The following is a 24929-nucleotide window of genomic DNA, read 5'->3' as shown; positions in this document are numbered from 1 at the left end:
ATCCATAATGCACCCATGAGAAGAGTTTCACAAGACGAGTGGTGCAGTGTCTGCAGTGATGGGATGGTGCATCAATCCATTGAAGAGAGAGTGTGAAAGCAAAATTGTCCATTTACTGCTCAGTCTCTGTTCCTGCCCTGACATCTGGCTTGTTCCAATGAATGAGCTGGAGAAGGTGGCTGTGTAGAGAGACAGGTCTAGGCTTCCCTGCGTAGACCTCTGCGACCTGGACCTGCAGAAGTGGGATGGGAAAAGAACGTATATACTGTAACTGGAAAAGTCCAGTATTTTCTCTCTTGTATTGAAAAATGTATTTATGCAGATTATGATTGAGCAGGAGACCACAGAATATATATCGCTATGAGTTCAAGGCCCCCAAAGTAGTTTTGACAGCATTGCAGCTGCACAGGGCATTGAAAAGTAGTGAGCCTTCACATACCAACAGTGCATGCTTTTAGAGATCCTTTGTGCACTGCTTAATGTGTGTGTGCACATAAATTGAGTGTAAATGTGCAGAATTAGTACAGTATGTAATTGCCAGTATGCAAAGTCTTGGCTTTGCCCAGTATGCAAAGCCAAGACCTCTACAAGTCCTACATATTTACACATTTCCCCTGAGTTTTTGGAGCACTGTGAATCACATCAAACATGGACATTTTCTTGTCAGAAAGCCTGTAAGTCTGCAGTTTTCTTTATTCCTCTATCTGATTTTTTTTTTTTTTTTTTTTGACCACAACTTTTTTTTTTCTTTCGCCTTCATTTGGGAACTGCTCCTCGTAATCAATCACAGTGTGCCTGTTTGGCTATGAGCTTTAATTCCACAATAACACTGATTATTCTTGATTCATCCATGTGTCAGATAGCATCATGGGTTCTTTACTTAAGTCAGGTTGGGTTGACAGAGAAGGTTTGTTCACTGGGATGGAATTACTATGAGACCCAAGACAGGATATTGGCAAATAGAGCAGGTCACATATCATTGCTGGTGAAGTCATGGAGATTGGAAATGTACAGAACACATGCTGCTGATGAACTTACTGTATACGTGAAAAAGATGAGTGAGGGATGAAGTTAGATTAAATGTAACAATATAAGTAGGGTCAAATATTCAGCTTCTAATCAGTACATTCACCCTGCTATTAACTTAGTAAGGTCCTCAAATAGAGCAAGGTTTGGAATCTGGCAGACCACTTGGGTAGTTGGAGGAGGAGATCTGACAGCAAATTTCTATGTACAAGTAAAAGTACACTCTTAATACTTTGCACGTGAAGCCCATCAGCAGAGAATGTAAGAAGCAGTTAGTCGCTGTTAATCAAATGCACTTTATGAACTGATCATCAGCAAGTGTGACCACCTCTATAAAAGCAGAAATTCACTGCAAGGTCAGACCACCCAGGCAGAGAAACTACATTCAGGTGTGTGGTAACACCATGCCACCATCTTCCCTGAATCGACATCCCATCAAATTCACACCAAGGTCAGACCGTGCAATTTGCAAAAAAACTCCAGAGCTTCATCTTCAAGTCCACTAGCTTCAGTTGGCATGTTAAATGTTAAATTTCATGACGGCACAATTAGAAAAAGAAAACTTTGTAAAGATGAGACCAAAGTGGAGATGTTGGGACATAATTCACTGGTTTGTCAAAAACTAAATGGAGAATATTAGCACGGATATCTCATACTAACTGTTAAGCACAGTGGTGGAGGGTGGAAGGACTTCTCAAAGTATCCTAGAGTCAAATGTCAGGTCATCTGTCGGACAGTTAAAGCTTGGACAAAGTTGGGTCGTGCAGCAAGCCAATAAGCCCAAACAAAGCAGTAGATATATAACAGTATGGCTGAAAAAGAAAAGAGTGAACCTGACTGCTGTGGTGGGACGTTAAGAGAGCTTTGTGGTTATTCAAGTTATGTAAAGATATTGAATCCTTACTTTGTTTTTCACAGGACTGCATAGAAAACATTTTGTATTTTTCATATAATTTTACATATAAATCAACAACAAAAAAACCCCCAGATAACTTTAAAAAAAACCACAGGGACTGTGAATGCACCACTCCTTAGATCCAGATACCCATTCTCAGTTCCTTCACGAAGCCGGGTTCAGCATGCCCAGTCATGACTGTATAATCTACACGCTCTCACCTTGGTTTCCAAAGTAGCTGTAATTGTCCTGTCTATTTCAGGTTTAAGAAAAGAGGAAGCGCAAACCAGACAGAGGACCTAGCTCAAGGGTAAGGTCTAAGGGCAATAGGTGTGAAACACCTGTAACAAAAAAGAAGAGAGGTGGAAATAATGGTGAAAATTAGAAACTGCTTTCAAGTGGTTGGAACTGCACAGATATGCAGGGCTTGAAGAAATTTGAAGAAAGCTGTGGGAACGACAGAAGGTGGAAGCCTTTTGCAATAAGATAATTGTTAAAGCAGGAGTTAAGCTGCCTTTTGAACATTCACACCATGTTTCCTCAACCATGGTGTACACACACACACACACACACACACACACACACACATAAATACTGGAGTATTCATGGTGATTATTGCGATTTTCTCTTTATGCCTCCGCACTTTAAGACCCACCCCCGCGCTCCCCATGCCCGGGTCTCCAGTTTTGCCCTAACATGTTCCAGAACTTCCAGAAACTAGAACCACATTTTATGAATGAATAAAGGCTACAAAGATAAAAGAGAGTTTTTATCCTGTTACAGACCACCGTTCACCATTGGCTGGCCCCGGACGAAATCAACACTTCAAAAATAACCCCGTCAAACTACCACTGAACACACTGATGCTGTTGATGTTTGACACGTTAAAGAGTCTGAAACTTTTATCTTCAAAAACTGTTGTCCAAATGCGCTGAAAGGAGTCCTGATACTTTGTATATTTGAGGCACAATCCTTATGTTAAAGTCTGTATTGGTAATATCAGATATGCTGTTTACTATCTGCTTGCTTTTTAACAGTAAAGACCTGCATCTCCTAACTCACAACCTTTGGCTTGGTATCTGTGCCTTTTTTGAATGATAATGTTGGAAGGACATACACAAAAACCCCGTCCCAGAAGTGCTATGAAATATCCAGCCTGTCTTTTTCAAACTTGACATGTGTTGCCATGGTTTTTGTGGGACTCGTATTCACCGTTTCTTCAGGTCTTCACCTCTTTCAGGGTTGCGTGTTGTACTCTTTGTAAGCTTTGCAGGATGTCCACTCTTAGAGTAGCAAGAGCGCTGAATTTCCCCCATTTGTAGACGGGCGGTCTTTAGAAGAATTTAGCCCTTTCAAGCTGTGATCAAGGCACTGTTTACACCCATCAGTCTTGAGGACAGCCAATTTCATCCTTTGTATGCCTTTCTTTACATCAAGGCTTTTACCTCTAAACCCACACTTTCAGTCACAACCCCTGAATTACATCACTTGACTCCAACTCCTTTTGGAGGCATCATTAGCCTACAGGTTTACTTATTTGTTGCTGCTGGCATCAGTTTTTAATATTTTACAAGCCAGACGCAATGTGAAAATTAAAAAACAGGTTGCCATAGCGACAAATCTGCATCCTCCCTAAGTTTTGTAATATAAAATCTACAAAAACGTAAAAATAATATTTCTTCAGTTTACGTTACTGTCATGTGCTATCATGTGGCCATTATTTACTCAGGCAATGAGTTATGAGATGATATTTTTCATCATGCTCATCGTAAACATTTTCTTGAAATGAAAAAAACTTTTCCAAAAAGTGGAAAAAAAAATTCCACCCCTCCATTGCCTTTCTGGCCTTAGTTTGTGCCTGTATGTAAATACATCTGGTAGCACCTAAAGGCAAAAGCTCTGTCCTCTGTCTGCTGAACTTTGGGTGCTTTGGTCTTCTTTGTTGTGATCTGACGTATTCGCTATGCTTGGTTGGGGCTGGCTGTGTTTTTGCAAGGATACTGTCATTGTTTTGACTGCATCATTCTCTGTGTGGGGCAGTCCCGTCCCTGCCTTCACGTCTCATTAGGTGTGTCACACGATAAATGCCCAGGCGGCCTTTCAGCACCAGCCCAGCGCTCAACACAAACCACCTGCCAGACATCGCAGCGGCAGATCCAGCGCAGAGCTCCTTTGTGTCTTCCTCTCCAACCTGTGTGCACTTTCAAACAAATATAAACACGTAATCAAAGTTCTCTACAAGTATACACTGTGTCACCCTAAAAACACAAATGACCTGTCAAGGATTATGCGAACCCACATCAGTGCCGACCTGATGAGTTTTTAGAGATTGAGCTCGTTAGGGCAAAATGAATAATGCAGTAGACAACTAAACAACCCTGCAGCTTTAAGAGCATGCATACATACATCGCTCGCATGCAGGTTTACAGCGGCGTCACTCAGCTTTGACGGAGCGTGCTAAGAAAACTATATGTTGATCACACTCATGGGCGTGAAGCAGGCATCCAGTCCTTCGCACAAACATACTCAGAGAAAGACGCTCTGCTGCCACGCAACACTTGCAGAAACTCAAACACAAAAGCCGAAACTCTGCCGCATCTTATTTCCCAATCAAAGATGACCTTTGCTTGAATACCAGAGAGATGTTTACTAGCATCTCTCTCTAACCACATATCAACAGTCGCAGAGCCAAAGTTCAACCCACATGAGAGGCAGACAAGTTTTATAAAGACAATTTAATCCACAAGAGGTTTGTATTACTGATGTGATTCAGGCTGTTCATCATCTGGTAAGACTTCCAACAACAGTTCTTACACTGCTTACCCTGCTTACGACTTGCTGTCTTATCTGCAGGAATTCCAAGAATAAGATTATTTCTTAAAACCATTTGTACTAAGCTTTGGAATATGAGGGATGTTTTTTTGTACATTTTCTTTAAAATGGTCGAGTTTGGTGTAAAACAAGAGGTTTGTGGCGACGTCATGCCAGAAAGTCCAGCTCAGCCAGCAATCCTGGTACATCAGCACTGTATAGTTGAGTTCAGTGCAACCTGATACCTCCGTTGACACCTTCTTTTATACATCCAGCCTTATATATAGCTGACTGTTCACACTTTCTACTTTTCTTGTCAAGGAAATAGTGATGGGATTTCCGGCTCTTTTTAGAGATCCGGCTCTTTCGGTTCGGCTCACTAAAAAGAGCCGGCTCTTTCGGCTCCGAACCGGCTCTTCAGGTTGTTTTGTTGCTTTAATTAATTTATTATTAACAATAATATTAAATTATGCACAAAAGGAATTACTAACGTAAAAAAAGTGGTTTTATTTATATATGTTTATATATAAATATATGCGGTGGCCCCTAGAGACAAAACACGTACAAACTCCAAAACACATTTCTAGCATGAACTGAACTTCCAAAGCAGAGCTACTAGATCACTTAAATTACACAATTGAAAGCATGTTTGTGTATTTATACACAGGCACTCATATATATTCAAATAATTTAAAAACAATGTTCATTTACCTGTTACTACCACACACCAAATCCGGTCGTTGGTACTTGCTGGCTTGTGTAGCCACTAGGTAACAAAAGCTCAACACTGCGCCTGCATTCTGGAGCACTTCTGTTGACTTTTGTACGTGTTTTGAGTTTTTATGTGCTTCTGAGTTTTTACGTGCTTCGGAGTTTGTACGTGTTTTTACATGTTTTGGAGTTTTTACGTGCTTCGGCGTTTGTACGTGTTTTTACATGTTTTGGAGTTTTTACGTGCTTTGGAGCTTGTACGTGTTTTTACGTGTTTTGGAGTTTGTACGTGCTTCAGGGTTTGTACGTGCTTCAGAGTTCGTACATGATTTGAAGTTTGCTTTGTCTGTAGGGGCCACCGTAAATATACTTTTATTTATTCACTCCACATAAATCATATAATACAAAAATCAACTATTCACATTTCAACTTTTAACTATTTAAATTTTCAGCTTTTTCCTTTTACAAATTTAAAGTGAAACAACACAAAACACTGCAAACCACAACACAATTAAATATAAATTAAAATATGACAACAAAAATAACATGCATATTCTCTGTCATATGGGCCCGCATGAATAAACTTTCTGAATTCTTTATCCTCTGCAACTGAAAATAGTTGTGGATGATTACTATACCTTTCTAATGTGACGTTGTTGTCCCTGGCTCTCTTTCTCTCTCTCTCCCCCCCCCCCCCCCCCCCCCTCTGTTCCTGTGCTACTGAGTGTAACTACCGCCCCTCCCCCCTTTGCCCAGCGTAAAGCACAAGGCTCGCGTGCAGAGTGAAGCGGGAAAAAAGTGCGACAGAGAGGCTGAGAGAAAGGAAAAAAAAAAAAAAAAAAAACCCACGTGACGGCTCGCGATAAGGAGCCGGCTCGCGTCGTTCACCTCAAAGAGTCGGCTCTAAGAGCCATTTCGTTCGCGAACGACCCATCACTACAAGGAAAGGCTGTGTGGCAGACAGGATGTCGACCTGGAGAAACAGGAGTAACTCAAAAAAATCAGCTTCAATGCCGTCAGGCAAAAATAAAGTCCAAAACGCAACACTGAACAGGGGCAGGAAATCGAAATACCAGAAACCACGGAGCACAGGGACTACACACAGCATTAAGAAACAGCACAGCAAAGGGTAAGGGGAGACTCGGACAACATACATATACGCTGATAAGGAGAGGAGAGGTAATAGGTGGCAGGACAAGGCACAGAAAAAAAAATAGCAAAATAAAACAGAAAAGGGTGGACAAATACAGCAACACACAGCAGCTTCACACTAACTGAAATGCTGGGGAAGACTTCAGAAACTCAAAAACTAAAAGCATGAAAGTAATTTACAAAAAAGCTCTAAACAATCCCCCAAAACCACAAACTAATAAAAAACATGAACACGTATACCCGATTGTGGCTCAAGAGTTGGGAGTTCGCCTTGTAATCGGAAGGTTGCCGGTTCGAGCCCCGGCTTGGACAGTCTCGGTCGTTGTGTCCTTGAGTGCGACACTTCACCCGTTGCCTACTGGTGGTAGTCAGTGCGCCCCAGGGTGGCTGTGGCTACATGTAGCTTGCCATCACCAGTGTGTGAATGTGTGCGTGAATGGGTGGATGACTGGATGTGTGAAGCGCTTTGGGTTCCTTAGGAACTAGTAAAAAGCACTATACAAATACAGGCCAGGCCATATCACTTGCTGATCCGTTTTAACGCCTGAAAGCAATCTCTCATCTTCCTCTCCTGTGCTCTCTTCCTCATGTCTCCATCTGTATTCGGACTAAGATTGAGGACATAACTAGTGAGACCTAATGAGTGCCAAACGGCACAGGAACACTTTTGGTGATATTTCTTGAGCTTTATGAAACACTGCCAAAACTTTACTAACGTGGATGAAGGGTCTGGGTCCAGTGCAGGCAGAATCATGGGGTGAGGTTACTTTATGACTTGTTACGTGAGATCTCCACGGCATCAGTGGCAAACAACATGAGGCTGCAGCATATGAAAAATGAACTTATTGGATATTTTTATGTATTAAATTGCCTGTGAGATTTAATTAACTGAAGCTACTGGAAGCCCGCTTTTAGCTGTGTCCATACTGGGGTCTTTGTTGCTGGTTCCAGAACAGAGCCATAAAAAATAAATGATTGAGAACAGAAATAATAGTTTTCTCTGACTAAACTAACAAGAATATTAAGTAATCGTTTGCACATATATATGATATGCAAGGTTGTTATGATATCTGTCACAACGAGATTTAATAGGTTTGAGTTGGAATTTTCTAACTATTTTTCCTGCTTGATTTGGATATCTGATTGTACCCACTATGAGATCGGATATTCATGAACCCAGACTGAGCCACTGAACCTCGCCTGACCCAGAACAAGAGAGATGCGGGGCAGCTGGTGAATGAATCATCGTTACGTGATTCACATCCGTTGTCTTTTTGTCTTTTTGTAGCTGTTTACACCCACAGCATGTGTCCTCCAGCTTGCTGGAACAAAACTTGGACAAACACGAACGTGGACGGATCAGGAGACGACAGAGACAAGTAGTTTTGTTTCGGGCAAAGAAGCTTAACAGCTGTCCACATTTCTGCGAAACTGGGGAATCCTCGCAATCGTGCCGGATGTCAGTATTGGTTTGCAGCGACGGCACTTAACCTTGCCTTATGAGACCATCAATTCTGTCTTTGACAAAAGGGGAAACAGTTTGTTTAGTTGCTATAAACATATTTTGCAAGTATAATCTTGAGTCAAGTGTTGCAATATTAGTGTCAGCATTTCTACAAATGTGGTCAAAATTTGGCTTAAGGTGATTTTAACTCCCCAGCATGTGTAGAAAATTCAGGTATCTGCACAGAAAAACCTCTTCAAAGTTTTCATGATTGTAACAAAAGATGGAAAAAATCTATCATTAGTGATTATTCATCTCTGGCGCGTCTTTTGTTTGAACTGCAAAATCAAGAGATGATATGCTGTAGGTTCATTACCTAAAGCTATTATGAAAGCAAGAAACAGACCTTTTCGACTTTCCTCTCAATATGTCCAGCCCACTTTTCCCGTTCTTTGCACTAAATTTAATTTTCCCATATTTGTGTGTGTGGGGAAGGTGGATGGATGGATTTTAGTTAGCTCTTGTTGATCCAACCTAGGTTAAACAAAATAGGACCTTAACAAAGATAAGGTGGGCTCAGTTCTCAAACATTGTGCACTTTATTCTCTCGAATAGCTCCCTCTTTCCGAGAAATGTCACAGTAGCTCGATCGTGCCAAACTTCAGCTATGAGAAACAAACAGGAGTAGAGGAGTAGAAGATGGACTGGTGTGTATGTTTTGTTGATTTGAGACCACGGTGGGTTTAAATAGTTTTTACAACCTGTAAAAACGTTGATGGAAAACTGGCCTACGGCGCCGCTCAGGTCGATTTCACTTATCAGCAGGAATTTTGGATTTGCCTGAGAGTGTGTGTGTGTGTGTGTGTGAGCGTGTGTGTGTGTGAGCTTACCCACAGGATGTGATGTTCAGTATTGGTCAATCTTTAGTGGCTTCCTGAAAGATACTGAGTGAAGACTTGAGAAGGATGCTGTATCTAAACAGAGATCCATGTGTTTGTTTTTCACTGGTTTCTGACATTCTCTCACACACATAGACACTCCGAGGGGGGTATTGGCTCACTTGTGGTCTCCCGGTCAAACCTTGAATGCTCCTTGTGTGGAGCTTGAGTTCGAGTGCTTCGGGCGAGCGTGCACATACACACACGCGCACTTATCTGCAGTTCAAATGAAGTTCGTTGTATGTTTCCGTGTTATCGTGCTGTTCCCAGGGATTTCTTAACATGTGCTCAGCTGAGTGAGCTCATGCGTGTTTTTGTGCATTTCTTAAAGAAATCTGCACACATGTTTACATGTAGCCTTATTTCCTAAATATCCAGTATTACACATTTAGTTCACATTTTTTCTACCTTAATCCCATACGTCTGTTTGTTTAGCATCCTCCCATCTGTTTTACAGTGTGCAAATCAACCAGTCACTCTGGGAAATGTATTGCTGCTTTGTCTTGGAGTTGTACAGTCATCTTTTAGTCAGTTAGCAACCTAGACCTCTAAAGAGTATAATGAAAACCTGCTTTTGTGTGTTATCATCCCATTAAATCATCATTATAAGTTGTCATCACTGCCTGCACCTAGTTGTAGGCTCAATAGGCTGTTATCACTTCGTGGAGTTGGTGCAGCATTGCTTAAATGACATAATGAGCATGTTTCCACTTTGAAATAACAACACAAGTCGACATATGGAGGTTGGAACCAGAATGTCACCCAGGAGTACGTGTGTGATACTTGATTTTTCATTGTTTTAGACTCATTGTTTTTAATCTGCTTTATATTTAAACTTTACATTTGCCTGCACGACCTTTCTGTTTCATGCCTTGCACACTTTGACTGGATGATACCTGCTGAGATTTTTTTTTAACATGTGATTATTCCAATAACCTCAAAATTGCTGACTCTACTAGATTGAAGAGTGTTCTTGCAGACCCGTAAGACATTTTCAACTCCTTTCACCTCAGCTGACCCAGAAATGCCACAGTGAAACAGAAAGACAGAGCTGAAATCCAAGTCAAGCCACGGCCATTTGTTTGCATCTCAGCCGATATGCGCTCACCTCGCTGTTCTAGAGCAGGAATCTGAACTGCTTTCACACATGCCGACACTCTGCTCTCCAGCCCTGCTGCTTTTCCCATTAATTCCTCCAGTCAATCTAGTCCTACATCAGCTTGTCATCACCCGCCACAATTCCCCCTCAACTATGCCACTCAGGACTAATCACGCTCCCACATTTCAGTCACTCTGACGCCTGCCCCTCCAGTGTTTGGCCACTAACTTGTCGACATGCAGACGGCCGCCTTTCAAGTCTCAAACAAAGGTAGAGCAGGCATGGCCCATGGTGACCCATATCTTATGAAGTATGTGCTTGGTTAAGGAAGAATTTTATGCACCCAAAGACCATGTACGTGCAAGACTTGTGAAAGCATTCATCCATCGATGCCTGCTGACTTCGTTTTGTCTGCCAATCCTTTCCTCTGTCATTTTTCTTATATCTGTAAGGCTCTCTTTCTCTGTCCTTCCCATCTAATTTCTCTACCTCCTGCTCTTTCCTCCCCATCCCATCACTCCCATGCACATTCCTGTCTCCCTGTTTCCAGCTTTTTCAGCTTTTCCAACTTGTCATCTAGCATCTCTCTCCATCTAGTCTCTTTTCGGAGGCCTTGGGCTTACTCTAGCATCTCCCACTCCTGTTTATGACGGTGGAGGCTGAGGAAGGGGAAGTCAAGCCCACTGTGAAATATGGAGGCTATTAGAACATGGCTGGCATCTGTGCCTGAGGTTTGAAGGTGTAGAGGTGTTAAAAGTGTAAAACTGTTCAAACATAAATTTTAAATGAGAGTCAGTGCAGTGGGTGCACAGCTGTAGCCCACTCAGTTTCCTTTGTTATTCTTTGTTTTGTTTTTTTAGTTTGCCAGCAAAATCCTGTGGGAGCTTAAAATGGCAAATGGAATCACTTACATACAGCATAGAAATATGATTTAGTCAAGCACTTAAAAAAAGGGTCAATCTTCATTTCTTTAATTAAAGTTATTACTTTTTTCTTTTCTTTTTTTACTATTCCTTCAATCCCAGAGTTCCAGTGTCATTAATAGCTCATTGCTGTTGCATTAAGGAGGATGAAAGTAGGAGAGGCAGACATGAGTAGGAGGTGGGAGACCATGATTGAGGTCTCCTTGAAAGGGCTGGCAGAGTCAGGAAGTGATTAGGCCACTACAATACCCCCAATAATGACAATAGAAAACATGCTCAGAGCCATTTATGTGGAGCCAGTGTGGTTCTGATTTCACTATGAGAGCAGGGGAGGACGGTCACATGGAACAAAAGACAGAAGAAGTGAGGTGTTGCCCACAGAAGGGTTTTAAACCATGGGAAAGCAAGCTGAAGGCTTACTTGTTACTTCAGCTGCCCTGTTTTCTTGCCATGTCTGGATCCCTTGCAGTAAATTGACGGCAGATTTGCCTTTTGAGATTAATTTTTAGAACAAGCAGAATTTATTTTTCACAGAGAGGTTGACAAAAGAAGTTCTGACATGCAGCAGAAAGAAAGTGATCGTTTTGATAAGACACCATAAGTCCTGTGTCAATCAAACGACTCTCTGTGAGCATGCGCTTGGCCACAGTGGGAAGGAAAAGCTCCCTTTTAGCAGGAAGAAACCTCCAGCAGAACCAGGCTCATGCAGGGTGATTCTGGTGCTGGGAGTAAGGGGAGGAAGACACACTGTGGAAGAGAGCTAGAGATGAACAACAACTAATGATTAAATGCAGAATGGTGTGTAAGCACATGGTGTATACAGCCGAGTATAAAGATTTTTAATACTAGAATAACCCCGTTTAGATTAGAAAAAAACAATACTGGACAAGTAAGTCAAAGTCCAGAGTTTATTCTAAATATTATCATTCTTCTTCTTCTTCTGGTTGGGGTGAGAGAAGGAAGACAGGATAAAAGACATGCTGTGGAAGAGAGACAGAGGTTAATAACAGATATGATTCAATGCAGAGAGGTCTATTAATACATAGTGAGTGAGAAAGGTGACTGGAAAGGAAAAACTCACTGCATCATGGGAATCCCCCGGCAGCCTACGTCTATTGCAACATAACTAAGGGAGGATTCAGGGTCACCTGGTCAAATTCAAATTTTTATTTGTCACACACACACAACCATACACAGTATGACATGGGGGTGAAATGCTTGTAGCTGCGCAATGCCCGACCATTAAATGACAGAAAAAAGTTTTACAGTATTTACAATTTACTACAAAATTTACAAATTAACTTAGGAATTTACAGTAAAAATAAAAATAAATAAAAATGTGCAAACAGCAGAGAGAGATTATAAAGATTATAAATTATAGGAAATTATAGGAAATGTGTGGTGGTGCGTGTGGTGATGTGTGTGAGAGTCCAGTCTTATAGTGATGTGTGTGGGAGAGTACAGTCCTACACCTGGTTCAGGGCCCGAATAGCCTGGGGGAAGAAGCTCCTCCTCATTCTCTCTGTTTTGGCCTTAAGGGAGCGGAAGCGCTTCCCAGACCTCAACAGTGAGAAGAGTCCATTGTTGGGATGGGAGAGGTCCATCATAATCTTCCTAGCTTTGGACTTGCACCGCTTGGTGTAGATGGACAGCAGGTCAGGGAGCTCTGATTGAATGATGCGTTCGGCTGAGCGCACCACTCTTTGCAGATCTCGTCTGTCCTGCTTGGTGCTGTTCCCAAACCAGGTGCAGATGTTTGCCGTCAGGACGCTCTCGATGGTGCAGCAGTAGAAGTTCTTGAGCACCTTCAGTGGCAGATGGAAGTCTCTAAGTCTTCTGAGGAAGAAGAGACGCTGACGGGCTTTCTTAACCTGTGTGTTGATGTGCCAGGACCATGACAGGTCCTGAGTGATGTGGACACCCAGGTATCGGAAACTGTCCACTCTCTCCACTGGCGTGCCACTGATGATGAGGGGTTTGTAATTCCTCGCCTGCTTTGTGGTGAAGTCCACGATCAGCTCCTTAGTCTTGCTGATGTTTAGGAGGAGGTTATTCTCCTGGCACCAGGTCTCCAGGTTCCTAATCTCCTCCAGGTAGGCCGTCTCGATGTTGTCGGAGATCAGGCCTACAACAACAGTGTCATCAGCGAACTTGACAATGGAGGTGGTGTCTGATGTGGCTACACAGTCATAAGTGTACAGTGAGTACAGCAGGGGGCTTAAAACGCAGCCCTGAGGCACTCCAGTGCTGAGTGAGATGGAGGGGGAGACTTGTTTTCCCACCCTCACTGATTGGGGTCTGTCTGTGAGGAAGTTGAGGATCCACTGACACAGTGATGAGCTGAGTCCTAGATCCGTCAACTTGGTGAAAAGCTTAGAGGGAATTATTGTGTTGAATGCTGAACTGTAGTCCACGAACAGCATCCTAACATAATTCCCTCTGCCAGTGTCCAGGTGACTCAGGGATGCGTGGAGCAGGTGAGATATGGCATCGTCTGTGGAACGATTAGTCCGGTAAGCAAACTGAAGTGAGTCGATGGTGGCAGGAAGTGAAGAAGTGATGTGATCTCTCATCAGTCTTTCAAAACACTTCATCACAATTGAGGTCAGTGCTACTGGACGGTAGTCATTGTGTGTGGTCCAGCCCTAACTATATGCTTTAGCAAAAAGGAAAGTTTTAAGCCTAATCTTAAAAGTAGAGATAGTGTCTGTCTCCCAAATCCAAACTGGAAGCTGGTTCCACAGAAGAGGGGCCTGAAAACTGAAGGCTCTCCCTCCCATTCTACTTCTAAATACTCTAGGAACAACAAGTAGGCCTGCAGAGCGGGAGCGAAGTGCTCTAATAGGGTGATATGGTACTACAAGGTCATTAAGATAAGATGGGGCCTGATTATTTAAGACCTTGTATGTGAGGAGCAGGATTTTGAATTCAATTCTGGATTTAACAGGAAGCCAATGAAGGGAAGCCAAAACAAGAGAAATATGCTCTCTCTTTCTAGTCCCTGTCAGGACTCTTGCTGCAGCATTTTGGATTAGCTGAAGGCTTTTCAGTGAGTTTTTTGGACATCCTGATAATAATGAATTGCAGTAGTCCAGCCTGGAAGTAATAAATGCATGAACTAGTTTTTCAGCGTCACTTTGAGACAGGATATTTCTAATTTTAGAGATGTTGCGCAAATGAAAGAACGCTTTTAATGTTACAGGAGGAAATGGAGTGAACATTCAACTGTGTGTTAGACAAACCTGTGGCTAGCATGTCCCCAACGTAAGAGAAATATTAAACTGAAATTGCAGAGTGCATGGGAGCTGCTCTCAGGACACATCCGCTTTATGGTTGACTGTCACACAGTAGAAGTGGATTACGAATATCGATATTATCAATACCAGTGCTGATATTTGTATCGGATCAATACTAGCACCAACTGAGCAATCTTTTTTTTTTTCAGTTTGTAGCCACTGAACTGTGTTAAATGTATTTCATTTATTTGAGAGGAAAAAAAGAAACAACCTCAAACATGCATTGTGAAAAATGTCTGAACCTTTTTGTGCTGACTGTCATGTGTTTTTGATTTATAGCCTATGGCGCAATGAAACAAAAGAAGCTGACCCAGAGTATTTTAGGGACAAGCACATTTAATTCAGTTCAATTCAGTTTTGTTTATACAGCACCAAATCACCCACAGAAAAACCCAACGATCATATGACCAAGCACTTTGGTATATAGCACCACATGACAACAGTCGCCTCAAGGTGCTTTATACTGTAAGGTAAAGACACATCAATAATAGAGAGAGAACCTTAACAATCACATGATACCCTATGAGCAAGCACTTTGGTGACAGTGAGAAGGAAACTCCCGTTTAACAAGAAGAGACCTCCGGCAGAACCAGGCTCAGTGAGGGACAGCCGCTTACATTTCAGGTCTCCAAGTTTCAGAATGCATGAAAAACTAAAAGGTGTGTTTTATTGTAGTAACTCATTATTGTGAAAAGGAAAAACCAAAGTGATTTAGTGATCAGTATCAGATCGGTGCCTGTATTTGCAGTCAGTAGCGGTTTTTGATACAGGCGACACTGGCGGTTGCCTGGGGCGGCATCGTGGTGGGGGGTGGCATCACAGGCATCGGCAAAAATAAATAAATAATTATTCGTACTCATGCTGCCTCGACATCAGCCAGCACATATTGGGAATGGCATAGGCACCGATCGGTTTTCTATCGCCCATTTGCTGGGAGTAAGGGTGCCCTCCGTTTGCGAGGTGCGCCTGCTGCTTGCAACACAGGAAGGAGAGGGCGTGGTGGTGGCATCTTATAACCAACTCGCAAAATAAAACAAAATAAAAACAAAACAACAAACACGAAAACACCAGACATTATGATACAGACTCATAATTTGCACCAATGTTTTTTTGAAACGTGAAAAGTGAGCGCAAGAGCCCTCGGTGCGCCTGCTTGCTGCTGAAGTCAAAGTAAACTTTATTGTCATCTCCGCTATATACAGTCCAGTATATAGAGAGACGAGACGACGAGGCTCCAGTTACAGCAGCGCAAGTACACAAACAATAAATATAAGAAGAGTAAGAAAATAGGGAGAGGGAGTGTTCGCCCAGGGCGCCAAACAGGCTAGGACCGCCACTGTTTGCAGTATCGCTCGCCGCTACCACACAGTTGATGTGCATCAGCATTGACAGGAGTTTATCCTGATATCCTGATAGGGCAGTAGGCAAAAAGAAGCAGTTTGCATGCTGATCGGTTCAATCCCTACTGTAGCTCCTCCGATCTGTGTGTTGAAGTGTCCTTAGCCAGAATTCTAAACCCAAGTTGCCCCTCATGGATACATCACAGTGTGAGTGTAAATTTTAAACAAAGAGCTTAAAGACATCGAACATGTGAATGCATATGCTTATGGGTGAATGAAGGGTGTAGAAGAAAATACTTTGAGACCTCTCTACTTAAATAAATAAGCCCACAAAATATACTCAGCCTGTAATATTCTGCTTGGGTGTAATGTAATTAGCTATAACACTGTGGCAAACTGTGCTAAAAAATTTCAGTGTAAATTAGAGACTAATTAGAGACTACAAGCTGGTCCAAGTTCTCTCCATATGTGGAGAGAACTTGGAAAACCTTTTGTGGCTAGCTACAGCTTTTAAGCCAAATGGGAAGCTTGAGTGATCTTTCTGAGCCTGATCACAACCTTATTTTTCTTTGGGGTGCAATCGAGTGCACTAGTTGTAAGAACAGTACCTCTGTGAAATCACCGAGCAGACACTGACGCAAATCAATGGAAGTGTAGAAAATGACTCATGGTCTTCTAGCAGCATGAGGTCTAACGTCTCACATCATCTCCCGTTCCTTCTGTAGCTTTCTTCCTAGTTTTCCAAGCTTGGCAAGAATTCGCCAACAATGACAAAAAAAGCTTTTTACTAGAAAGGTCACAGTGGAGGCTGCATCATAACAGGACCAGAAGAAAGTTGCTGCATGAAGGCCAGAGATGAATGTGATATTCGCCCAACATGAGCGCTCTGCCAGCTCGTACGCATTTGATGCCAAACAGCGCTCGAGCAGCAGAAGCGAAACGGCGAGTGAGGTTGAGTCGTTTTCTACTCATCCCTGCGGTGCTGATTTTGGCAATTCATTGCTCTGTCTGTGTTTCCACAGGGCCTCCAGGAAAACGTGGAAGGATGGGAAGAAGAGGGGAACCTGGTAAGTAATGCCCATCAAATCATTTAACAGTTTATTTTTCCTTTTAACCTCTTTTCCTGGAAGACACACACTTTTTTTTTTTTCTTCATCGCACTCACACACCATCCGTCTTTTTCCTGTGTGACTGGGTAAGTTCGAGGCGAGGGCCCAGCAAAGGCAGTGATCCATGAGTCAGGCCACTGGATGATGGGCTTCAGTTGGCCCTTCTCCCTGTCCCTTTCCATTTGCGCCAACATAGTGCTAACTCTGGCCATGTGGTTCCACTAACTTTGCCCAGATGTCAGTCGTTCTTGCTGAGCGGTAGCAGCTGCTGTAGTACGAGCCTAATGAGTCTGCCCCGCCAACATTGCTACCCACCATTATGGTGCTGCTTTTTCAATCGATCCAAACCACAAAAACACTCCACGAGGAACCAAAACAGAGCAAGGTCATAAGTCTTGTTTCACAAATGTCATCGTGAAAGATGGAGCGGATGTTGTGCAAGTCTCACTCATCCCGATTTTTAAATGTTTCTTATTAAAAGTGGGCTCCACGACAGTATTAGGCAATTTTATCAAAACCTACAGGATATGTGTCACTGTCATGAAATTTCCATTGTGGTTGTGAATCACTGAGGTGGATGTTTACAGATCGGATCTGTTCTTGTGAACACGGTGACTAAGTGAAAGATCATCAGTGATCCCTTTCTGCTTGTCTGCTTACTTTATTTTATCTGATCAAACGTCCATCATTTAGGTGACGGGTCGAGCAAAACGTCCCATAAATCTCGACTCGGAATTGCATGTTTTTTTATTTCTGTTCTAGAGGGCGGCCAAACAGTATATTTCTGCTTTCTAGAAATCGCAGCAGAAGGTGAACTCCATCAATGTGTTAGTCTCTTGCTGGCATGAACGGCCTGTGTGTGGTTTACTCAATTTGGTTCTCTTTGGAGATGCAAATCTTAAGTCTTAATCTTACCGTTTACAGAGTTTCACTCATTTTCTGAAACTACTAAAAAAAAAACAAGAAGTGAAATTAGATTTGTTAGGGTCAATTTGCTGTGGCAGATTTGGTGGACTAGTAAGTGTTCACGGCAGCGTTACAGTCTCAGCGGGACTGACCCACTTCAGCATTATACCTTACTTATGTTTTTAATGGATTTTGGAGAGCTGTAGTGACCGGTCTCAAATCTCGATAATCAGTTTACTGTCTAACTAAATTTATATTAGCATAAAATGTGGAAATCCCTTTGGGTGTCCTCCAGGTCCGTTTAATGGAAACCTCATCATTACGAGTAGGGGTGGGGAAATAATTTAAGAAACTGGGACTGTTGTGGAGGCCCACACCCTTGGGAAAATTAATTACCCACCCCTGATTTGGAGGATGTGTGCTGCTAAGGTTTCAGCCGAGCGTGGACGCCTATTTGAGGCAGATGGTCCGTGTCTGAAGGGCCGTCGTGGTTCTGTTTAGGCTATCGCTTGTATTTTTTAGTCTCTCATCCTCACACTGCATCCTGGCTCAGACCGAGTACGTATATGAAATGGAGAGGCTGTTTCGCCATCCTGATGCTGATGACTCCAGGACAACATTTTAAAAGGCCAGAAGAGGTTTTTCTCCATTCTCTCGGAGGAAAAAAAACCAAATGAGAGTGGAGAAGGGAGCGCACAAACACGAATAACAGGAAAGAGGGCAGACAGAGTAGTTAAGCATATTAAAATCAGCCCTCGCTGTCGTCTTCTCTCTTACATGCCTCGTTTTTTTTTTCTTTAAATTGTTTCCTTTTCTCTTATGTTTGCTCCTGCGTCTCTTTGTTTCTCAGTAGTCTACAAGCACATATACACACCTGTCCCAAGTTCAGTAGTTAAAGCTTGTCTTTCTGTGTGGCTTTCCAAGCTAGTGTGTTTGTTTGCCTAACCGTCTGGCCCGGGAGGTCCCCGTCGAAGCATCCAGACACAGATAAACTTTCATCCCTCATGAACCTAAACGCCTCCCTCCTCTTCTTCTTGACACATGCTCGCTCCTAAAACATGCATTTTCATCTCTCTCTACATATGCAAAGCTCCTGCTGAATCAAAGAGCCCACTTCAAGGCCAGAATAGAATCTGTTCATGTTAACAAGGATTTTTTTTGTGTGTGTGTTTTATGGAGAGCCTGTTTTCAGTCTTGTTGGTGTTTGATGTCGTACTCATGCTGATGAGGTATGCTGTACTGAAAGGCAAAGGTGGCAGAGCCCCAAGTGACATCATACACTATAAGCTGCATTAATCAGCATCATTATCGGTTTTATCGGATAGCATATTAAGGAATAGCTAATAAAAATTCTGCTAATGATGCGTTCACTTTGTAGGGATTTAAGTGATTTAATAGTGCTCCTGGTCTTAGCCCTGGACTTTAAGGAGATTATTTAAAAAAAAAAAAAGGCCACTAACAACAAAAGGAGTTCTTTGATCATTACTTTTGTTTTCTGTTAGGCAAAGAATGAAAAGCTGAATGTAGTTTTGCTGCTGAGGCTCAACATCAGAGCATTTCAATCACGACAGAAAGACTGCCCCGGAGAAATCTCAGAAGCATCTCATTCCCCCCCCCCCCCCACCCCCACCCCAACTTTAAAGGGACAGACAGTTTGCCAGCACGCCCCGACCTTTTTACTCGCTGTTTTTCCGCCATCCAATACGCCCTTATTTTCTTAAGAAACAAAGTCCTGACATGACTTCATTTCCTAATGCAAAACATGACCCATTATCCAGCAGTCTGTTTATCATAACGGGTTCACCACAAACTGCGCTGGCGGCAGCTCTAATATGTTTGTTCTGTACTGTATTTAGGTGGTTAATTGCAGCCATCATCTAACGAACCACATTGCATGTGCAGGTTTTTTGTTGTTTTGTTTTTTTTGTTGCAGACCACTGTTCAGAGGAATTGATTGCTATATAAACCAGAGCCTGCTGCAGCTCTCGCATGTTGTGCTTCATGTGTCTGTAGAGACTTGTAGCATTTACTTTCTAACGCTTGGTTTCTCTTTTGTGTTGCAGGGCTTCCTGTAAGTACCATTCCACCTCATCCAGGTAGTATGGAAACAAACTAAAGAGAGGTTTCAACATCAGTCACGCATGCACACGCATCCACCTTGTATCCCTCGCTGTGAGTCCTGCACGGCCCGGCAAACTGCGGGAGTTGCCAGGAATCCTTTCACTCACAGACATACAGACTGTCACAGACTCACTCGCACATGCATCCACAGAGAACGCCAATAAATGGACCACCTGTGCATGTGGGTGTCCATGACTGTGTGTTTGAGTCTTTCATGGTGATGGTTAGGGAGGTGTGACTTATTTGCAGTGAGTTATTCTTCTCTGTGGGACTGTAACTCCTGCTGACATTCTGACACACTCGGGAGATAAAACACATCGTTACTCAAATCCGTGTACAGAGTGGAAACTGATGCAGCTGCCTTCAGATAATGTTTTTGTTTTGTTTTTTCCATCTGCATTTTAAATGTCCAATTTCAGTTTTTATTCCCTTCTTTTTCTTTCTTTTTTATTAAATTGTCCCATGTGGCACTGATCAGATATGCAGAATTGGAAATGCTCTGAAACGCACCGTGACGTGCTTCCGGACACATCAGAACAAAAACAGCATGTCCGGCCAAACGGGATTTGTTCGATTGGTCTGCATCTGATCCACACTAGGCGTGCATGAAACAATGTCTTCTCTTAAAGACCCCCCAAAACTTACAGCCTACATCCCATAAAGTTGATGGGAAGGTGTGGTAATCCAGTCACTCGCTACTCTGCAAAGTAGCAATGTGTCAGTGCCGTTTATCTAAGTAATGTGCAGCGGCTGGTACTGTAGACACAATGAAAACAACTGATCTGATTTTGTTTTTTAATTATTTTTTGTGTCCAAGTGGCTTTTAGTTTAAAACCGTGGTTCATGTTTGAGAGCAGATGAGAAGAGAGAAAAAAAAAATCCCAGAAAATGTGAGTCAAAAGCTGTGGTGTAATATGACTAAGTCCTCGCTAGTTCATTCGTTTCCAAATACAAATTTAGTCTCCATTTACAGTAAATTATTTCATTCAAGAATTCAATATTTTATATGAATAAATAAATAGTCAGCCACAATCCTTTAAATCATTAACCACTTGTCTCCTTTTATTATGTAGGATACCAGGCTACATGTTGGTCTTTGTGAGTTTGTTGTGTGCAGCTGTTAGTGTCTGTTCAGCCTTGATTAATGCTTCATGCTTCAATGTCTAACCTCACCAGGGCAAGGCTGGACGGGATGGATACCCGGTAAATTAGATTTTTATTTATCTTGTCACTCTATTCACTTCACCTACTCGTGTGTCTGGGCCTGGATCTGTTCTAACTTTTTCCCCACATTTATTCTGCCTTTTTCTATCCCGTCATCTTCTCTGCTTTTTCTTTCTAAATTACTAAATTAACTCATTTACTCTTTCAATGACTTCCTCTTCATAACCAATAACCAACAGTGATGTATCCTGCCTCATAAATGAGAAGTAAGCTCACAGATATAGAAAGCTCAGACTGGTTATATCACACGAAATATGACTTACCCAAGGCAGTTGGCAGGGGGAAACGCAGCACGTTTAGTTCTCATATGAGTAAACATAAAGAGCAGTAGACATGAATGCCCAATAATGTTAAGATATCATGAGTAAACACAAACCACAGGAGTGTAAACCGTACCACAATGTGAAACAGTCATCCACAAGGCTCCAATCATGGCTTGCAGCTTCTAGTTGGGCTTTAATATGCTTGGTGTAATGCAACGATGTACATGCATAGCTACTGAATGGAAAGCAGGTTACCAATTTCCACAAAAACACAGAGACATGCCTAATATTATCCAGAGATACAGCGGCCTCTAGTGGACAGCTAGGCCTTTTCTTTTTTCTTTCCCCCACAATTTATGAGATGAAACGGTGATTTCTAGCTTATCATCCATTTATGAATACACCTACACAAAACAGTGTGACTTCTGGAAAAGTGTGCACAATGCTACAGTCTTCCCTGAGTGGACGTCTCGGCAATCCCCCCCAAGGTCAGACGATGCAGCGCTCAGAGAAATAGCAAAACCACAAAAGCATCTCAAACTCTACAGGCCTCAGTAAGCATGTTAAATGTTAAATTTTACAACTGTACAATTAGAAAAAGACTGGAAAAGTATGGTTTGTTTGTTAGGGGTTGCGGGAGAAAGAAAAATATTGTAGCATGGTTTAAATTTGCAAAGTTGCTTCTGGAAAAATACAAAAAAAACCCACCAAAAATCAAAGACTCTGGGAAAAATGTGCTTTTTGAACAGACAAGACCAAAGTGGATCTGTTTGGCCATAATGCACAGCCCCACATTTTGAGAACCACACACAATAAATCAACACAAACACCTCATATCAGCTGACAAGCAGGGTAGTGAAGGGAGGATTTGGAGCTACAGGACCTGGGCACCTTGTATTTTAGTCAGTCGTGAACTCCTCTGTATACCAAAGTACTCTAAAGTCAAATGAGAAGCCATCTGTCTGATAGCTAAAGCTTGGTCTAATTGAGCCATGCAACAGGACTCAATTTAAATCTAAAGACAGCAGCTAATCTACAACAGAATGACTTAAAAAGAATCAAAGTGTTGCAATGGCCCAAAGTCCAGACCTCAGCAGGACTGATTAGTCTGAGAGTGCTGTGCACAAAACAAAACGCTTAAAGAAGAGCGAGCCAAGAGGCCACAACCATGTGAGACACTGATAAAGTCATACAGAAACATTTACTTCAGATAATTGATGCTAAAGGTGGTTCTACAAGCTCCTGAATCATGGGGTGCACTTAGTTTTTCACTCATTGACTGGTTCCATGGTGACCCAAAATAGTCACGCCATCTTAACTCCTACAACATCTTTGCCATGCTAGCTGTGCAGTTGTGGATGTTGGGAATGTGGGTATCTCGGGCTCTCGCTCAGGCATATTCCCATACAGTCTGCCTGGCACTGCACAGCCCCGCTGACGGGAAATGCCTGCTGCTAATTACACACAGGTGGACTCGGTGCACAGATAAGCCTGTGCACATTTGTGTTTTTTAGAGGATTTTGTTTGTTTGCTTGCTTGTTTGTTTTTGCCTGTGACCGTTCATCTCCATTGCCGTCTCCATTTGAAACCCCGGAGCTATTGCTCATTTTATTGTCTTGTTTTCATTTAACATTGTCCATTATCTGTGCATTGCTTAAACGCTGCACAATCTGGTTAATTCTTCCCAGTCTAGTTAGTATAATGAAATCAATCTGTATAGTGCTAAGATTACATAGATGTAACAGTGTAACGACTGGAGGAGCTCAGTCTGCTGTTGCAAGAGGCAGCTTCCTGGTCCGTGTGTGCAGTGTTGGGAAGGTTACTTTTAAAATGTATTCCATTACAGAATACAGAATACATGCCCCAAAATGTATTCTGTAACGTATTCCGTTACGTTACTCAATGAGAGTAACGTATTCTGAATACTTTGGATTACTTAATATATTATCATGCTGTTTACAACTACATGAATGTACTATTGCTGTGATTTATTACTGTTACTGAAGGTCCGCGGCTCCAAACCGTAGTAAAGGGACCTCTGGCTAATACGGTGGGTTCTGTGTCGGCTCGTAGCTGAAAACTAGCTTTACTTTGTTGTCTGGGTCAACTTTGCTGGCGAGAGACAGAGAGAGGCGCTGAAAGGCTGCTCCAACGGAACTTATTGTTTTTGGAGAGAAAACACGAACACAGTGTACAGTCGAGTCTTAATAGCTTACTTACAACTGGGCTCGTCAGGCTCTCTTCTTGGCTGCAGTGGTTATTATTATATTTACATGCTTCCAGCTCCCGTTTTTGCTCGATGACAGCTCGTACTTTTCCTTTTCTCCCTCCCTCGCTCACAGACACATAACGTGTATGACAGTCCATTCTCCCTGCAGCACGGACTACACTGCCTATGATGCTACATTCTTTAGAGCTATAACTGTAGCATTCTGCCTATTAGCTTAGCACAACAACAACAAAAAGTCGCTCTCTCACCCAGGAAACACGCAGAGAGAGCGTCACCCTGTAACCATGGCAACCGTAACGCTGCCGCCTGGAACAACAGAACGTAGCTGTCAAACAAAACCCAAACAGTCCCGACCCGCCACAATATGAAACAGGGAAGTACCGCCGTGTAATCCATTTATTTCAACAAAGTAACTGTATTCTAAATACCACCTTTTTAAATGGTAACTGTAACGGAATACAGTTACTCATATTTTGTATCTTAAATACGTAACGGCGGTACATGTATTCCGTTACTCCCCAACACTGCGTGTGTGTGTGATTATAAAGACTGAGGATGCTGTGTGCTTGAGGTCACAGTAAAACGACAGCAGATTAATCACGCTGACAATTATCACGGACAGTGTATCATTACATTTAGCAGCAGCAGAGATGATAGAATTTCAAACATCTGACTTTAAAAAGGGCCGTTCTTCCTGTTGGGTATCAATGTTTGTGTGTCTGTGTGCACATGTGTGGAGGCCACATGTGTGCGGCCTCCGTCCAAACCACCTATTGTTTACGTATGTCTCTGTAACAAAGGCCAGGACTGTGGAAGTGGTCAGAGGTATGTGTGTGGATGTGAGTGCTAGATGTGTTTTCACACCAGTATTTTCTCTCAGATGCTCATATATGAGGAGGGCAATCAGCACAAATGAGACAAGTGGGTTACCGGAGACCGCTGCGCTGCTAACTGCATTGTGCCAGAGATTTTTGCCAACAAGACTTTTTTTTTTCTCTTTGTTTCCATTCCTTAAACAAACAGCTAGATTGCTTCCCAGTGTTTTTTCATGTCCTCTCTCACCCCTATTATGTCTCTCTGAATTACATACAATGCAGTTCAAGCTTTTAACCCTCCCGAGCCAAAAGTCTGTAAGTGTACAAACTAGCAAACAGTTCAACAAGATGATAATAACAGCTGTGGAAGTCCAAAGAAACAAAGGACATCTAATCAAGTACTAATTAGAGGTACTTGTCCCTGATTTACTGGTAATACAATTTTCTGCTGCAATTTATTCTCCTGCACTGCAGTTTAGAGGCATTTTTTTAAATACACGTTTTTGTACCCTTTAATGGCCTTTGAATACTGTGTACTGCTACTTTTGATACTTAACCTTGGTTGGTTTGGAGTGTACCCAACTATTTTTTACATTTTGATATTGCAATTTTTCCATCAATCCGTT

General features: G+C 42.3%; 1 protein-coding gene across 1 annotated transcript in view; it reads left to right on the top strand.

Moving 5' to 3' along the window:
- Nucleotides 1-24929, top strand: part of col23a1b (collagen type XXIII alpha 1 chain b) — a 131448-nt gene that overhangs the window by 77790 nt on the left and 28729 nt on the right. The window contains exons 3-5 of the mRNA XM_085180313.1: nucleotides 16658-16702; nucleotides 19714-19721; nucleotides 20948-20974. Of these exons, the coding sequence (XP_085036439.1) occupies nucleotides 16658-16702; nucleotides 19714-19721; nucleotides 20948-20974 (80 nt within the window). The remainder of the gene's footprint in view (nucleotides 1-16657; nucleotides 16703-19713; nucleotides 19722-20947; nucleotides 20975-24929) is intronic.

Source organism: Neolamprologus multifasciatus, chromosome 2 (genome assembly GCF_963576455.1).
Source record: "Neolamprologus multifasciatus chromosome 2, fNeoMul1.2, whole genome shotgun sequence".
Taxonomy (NCBI): domain Eukaryota; kingdom Metazoa; phylum Chordata; class Actinopteri; order Cichliformes; family Cichlidae; genus Neolamprologus; species Neolamprologus multifasciatus.
This window is presented reverse-complemented; position numbering and strand designations above follow the sequence as displayed.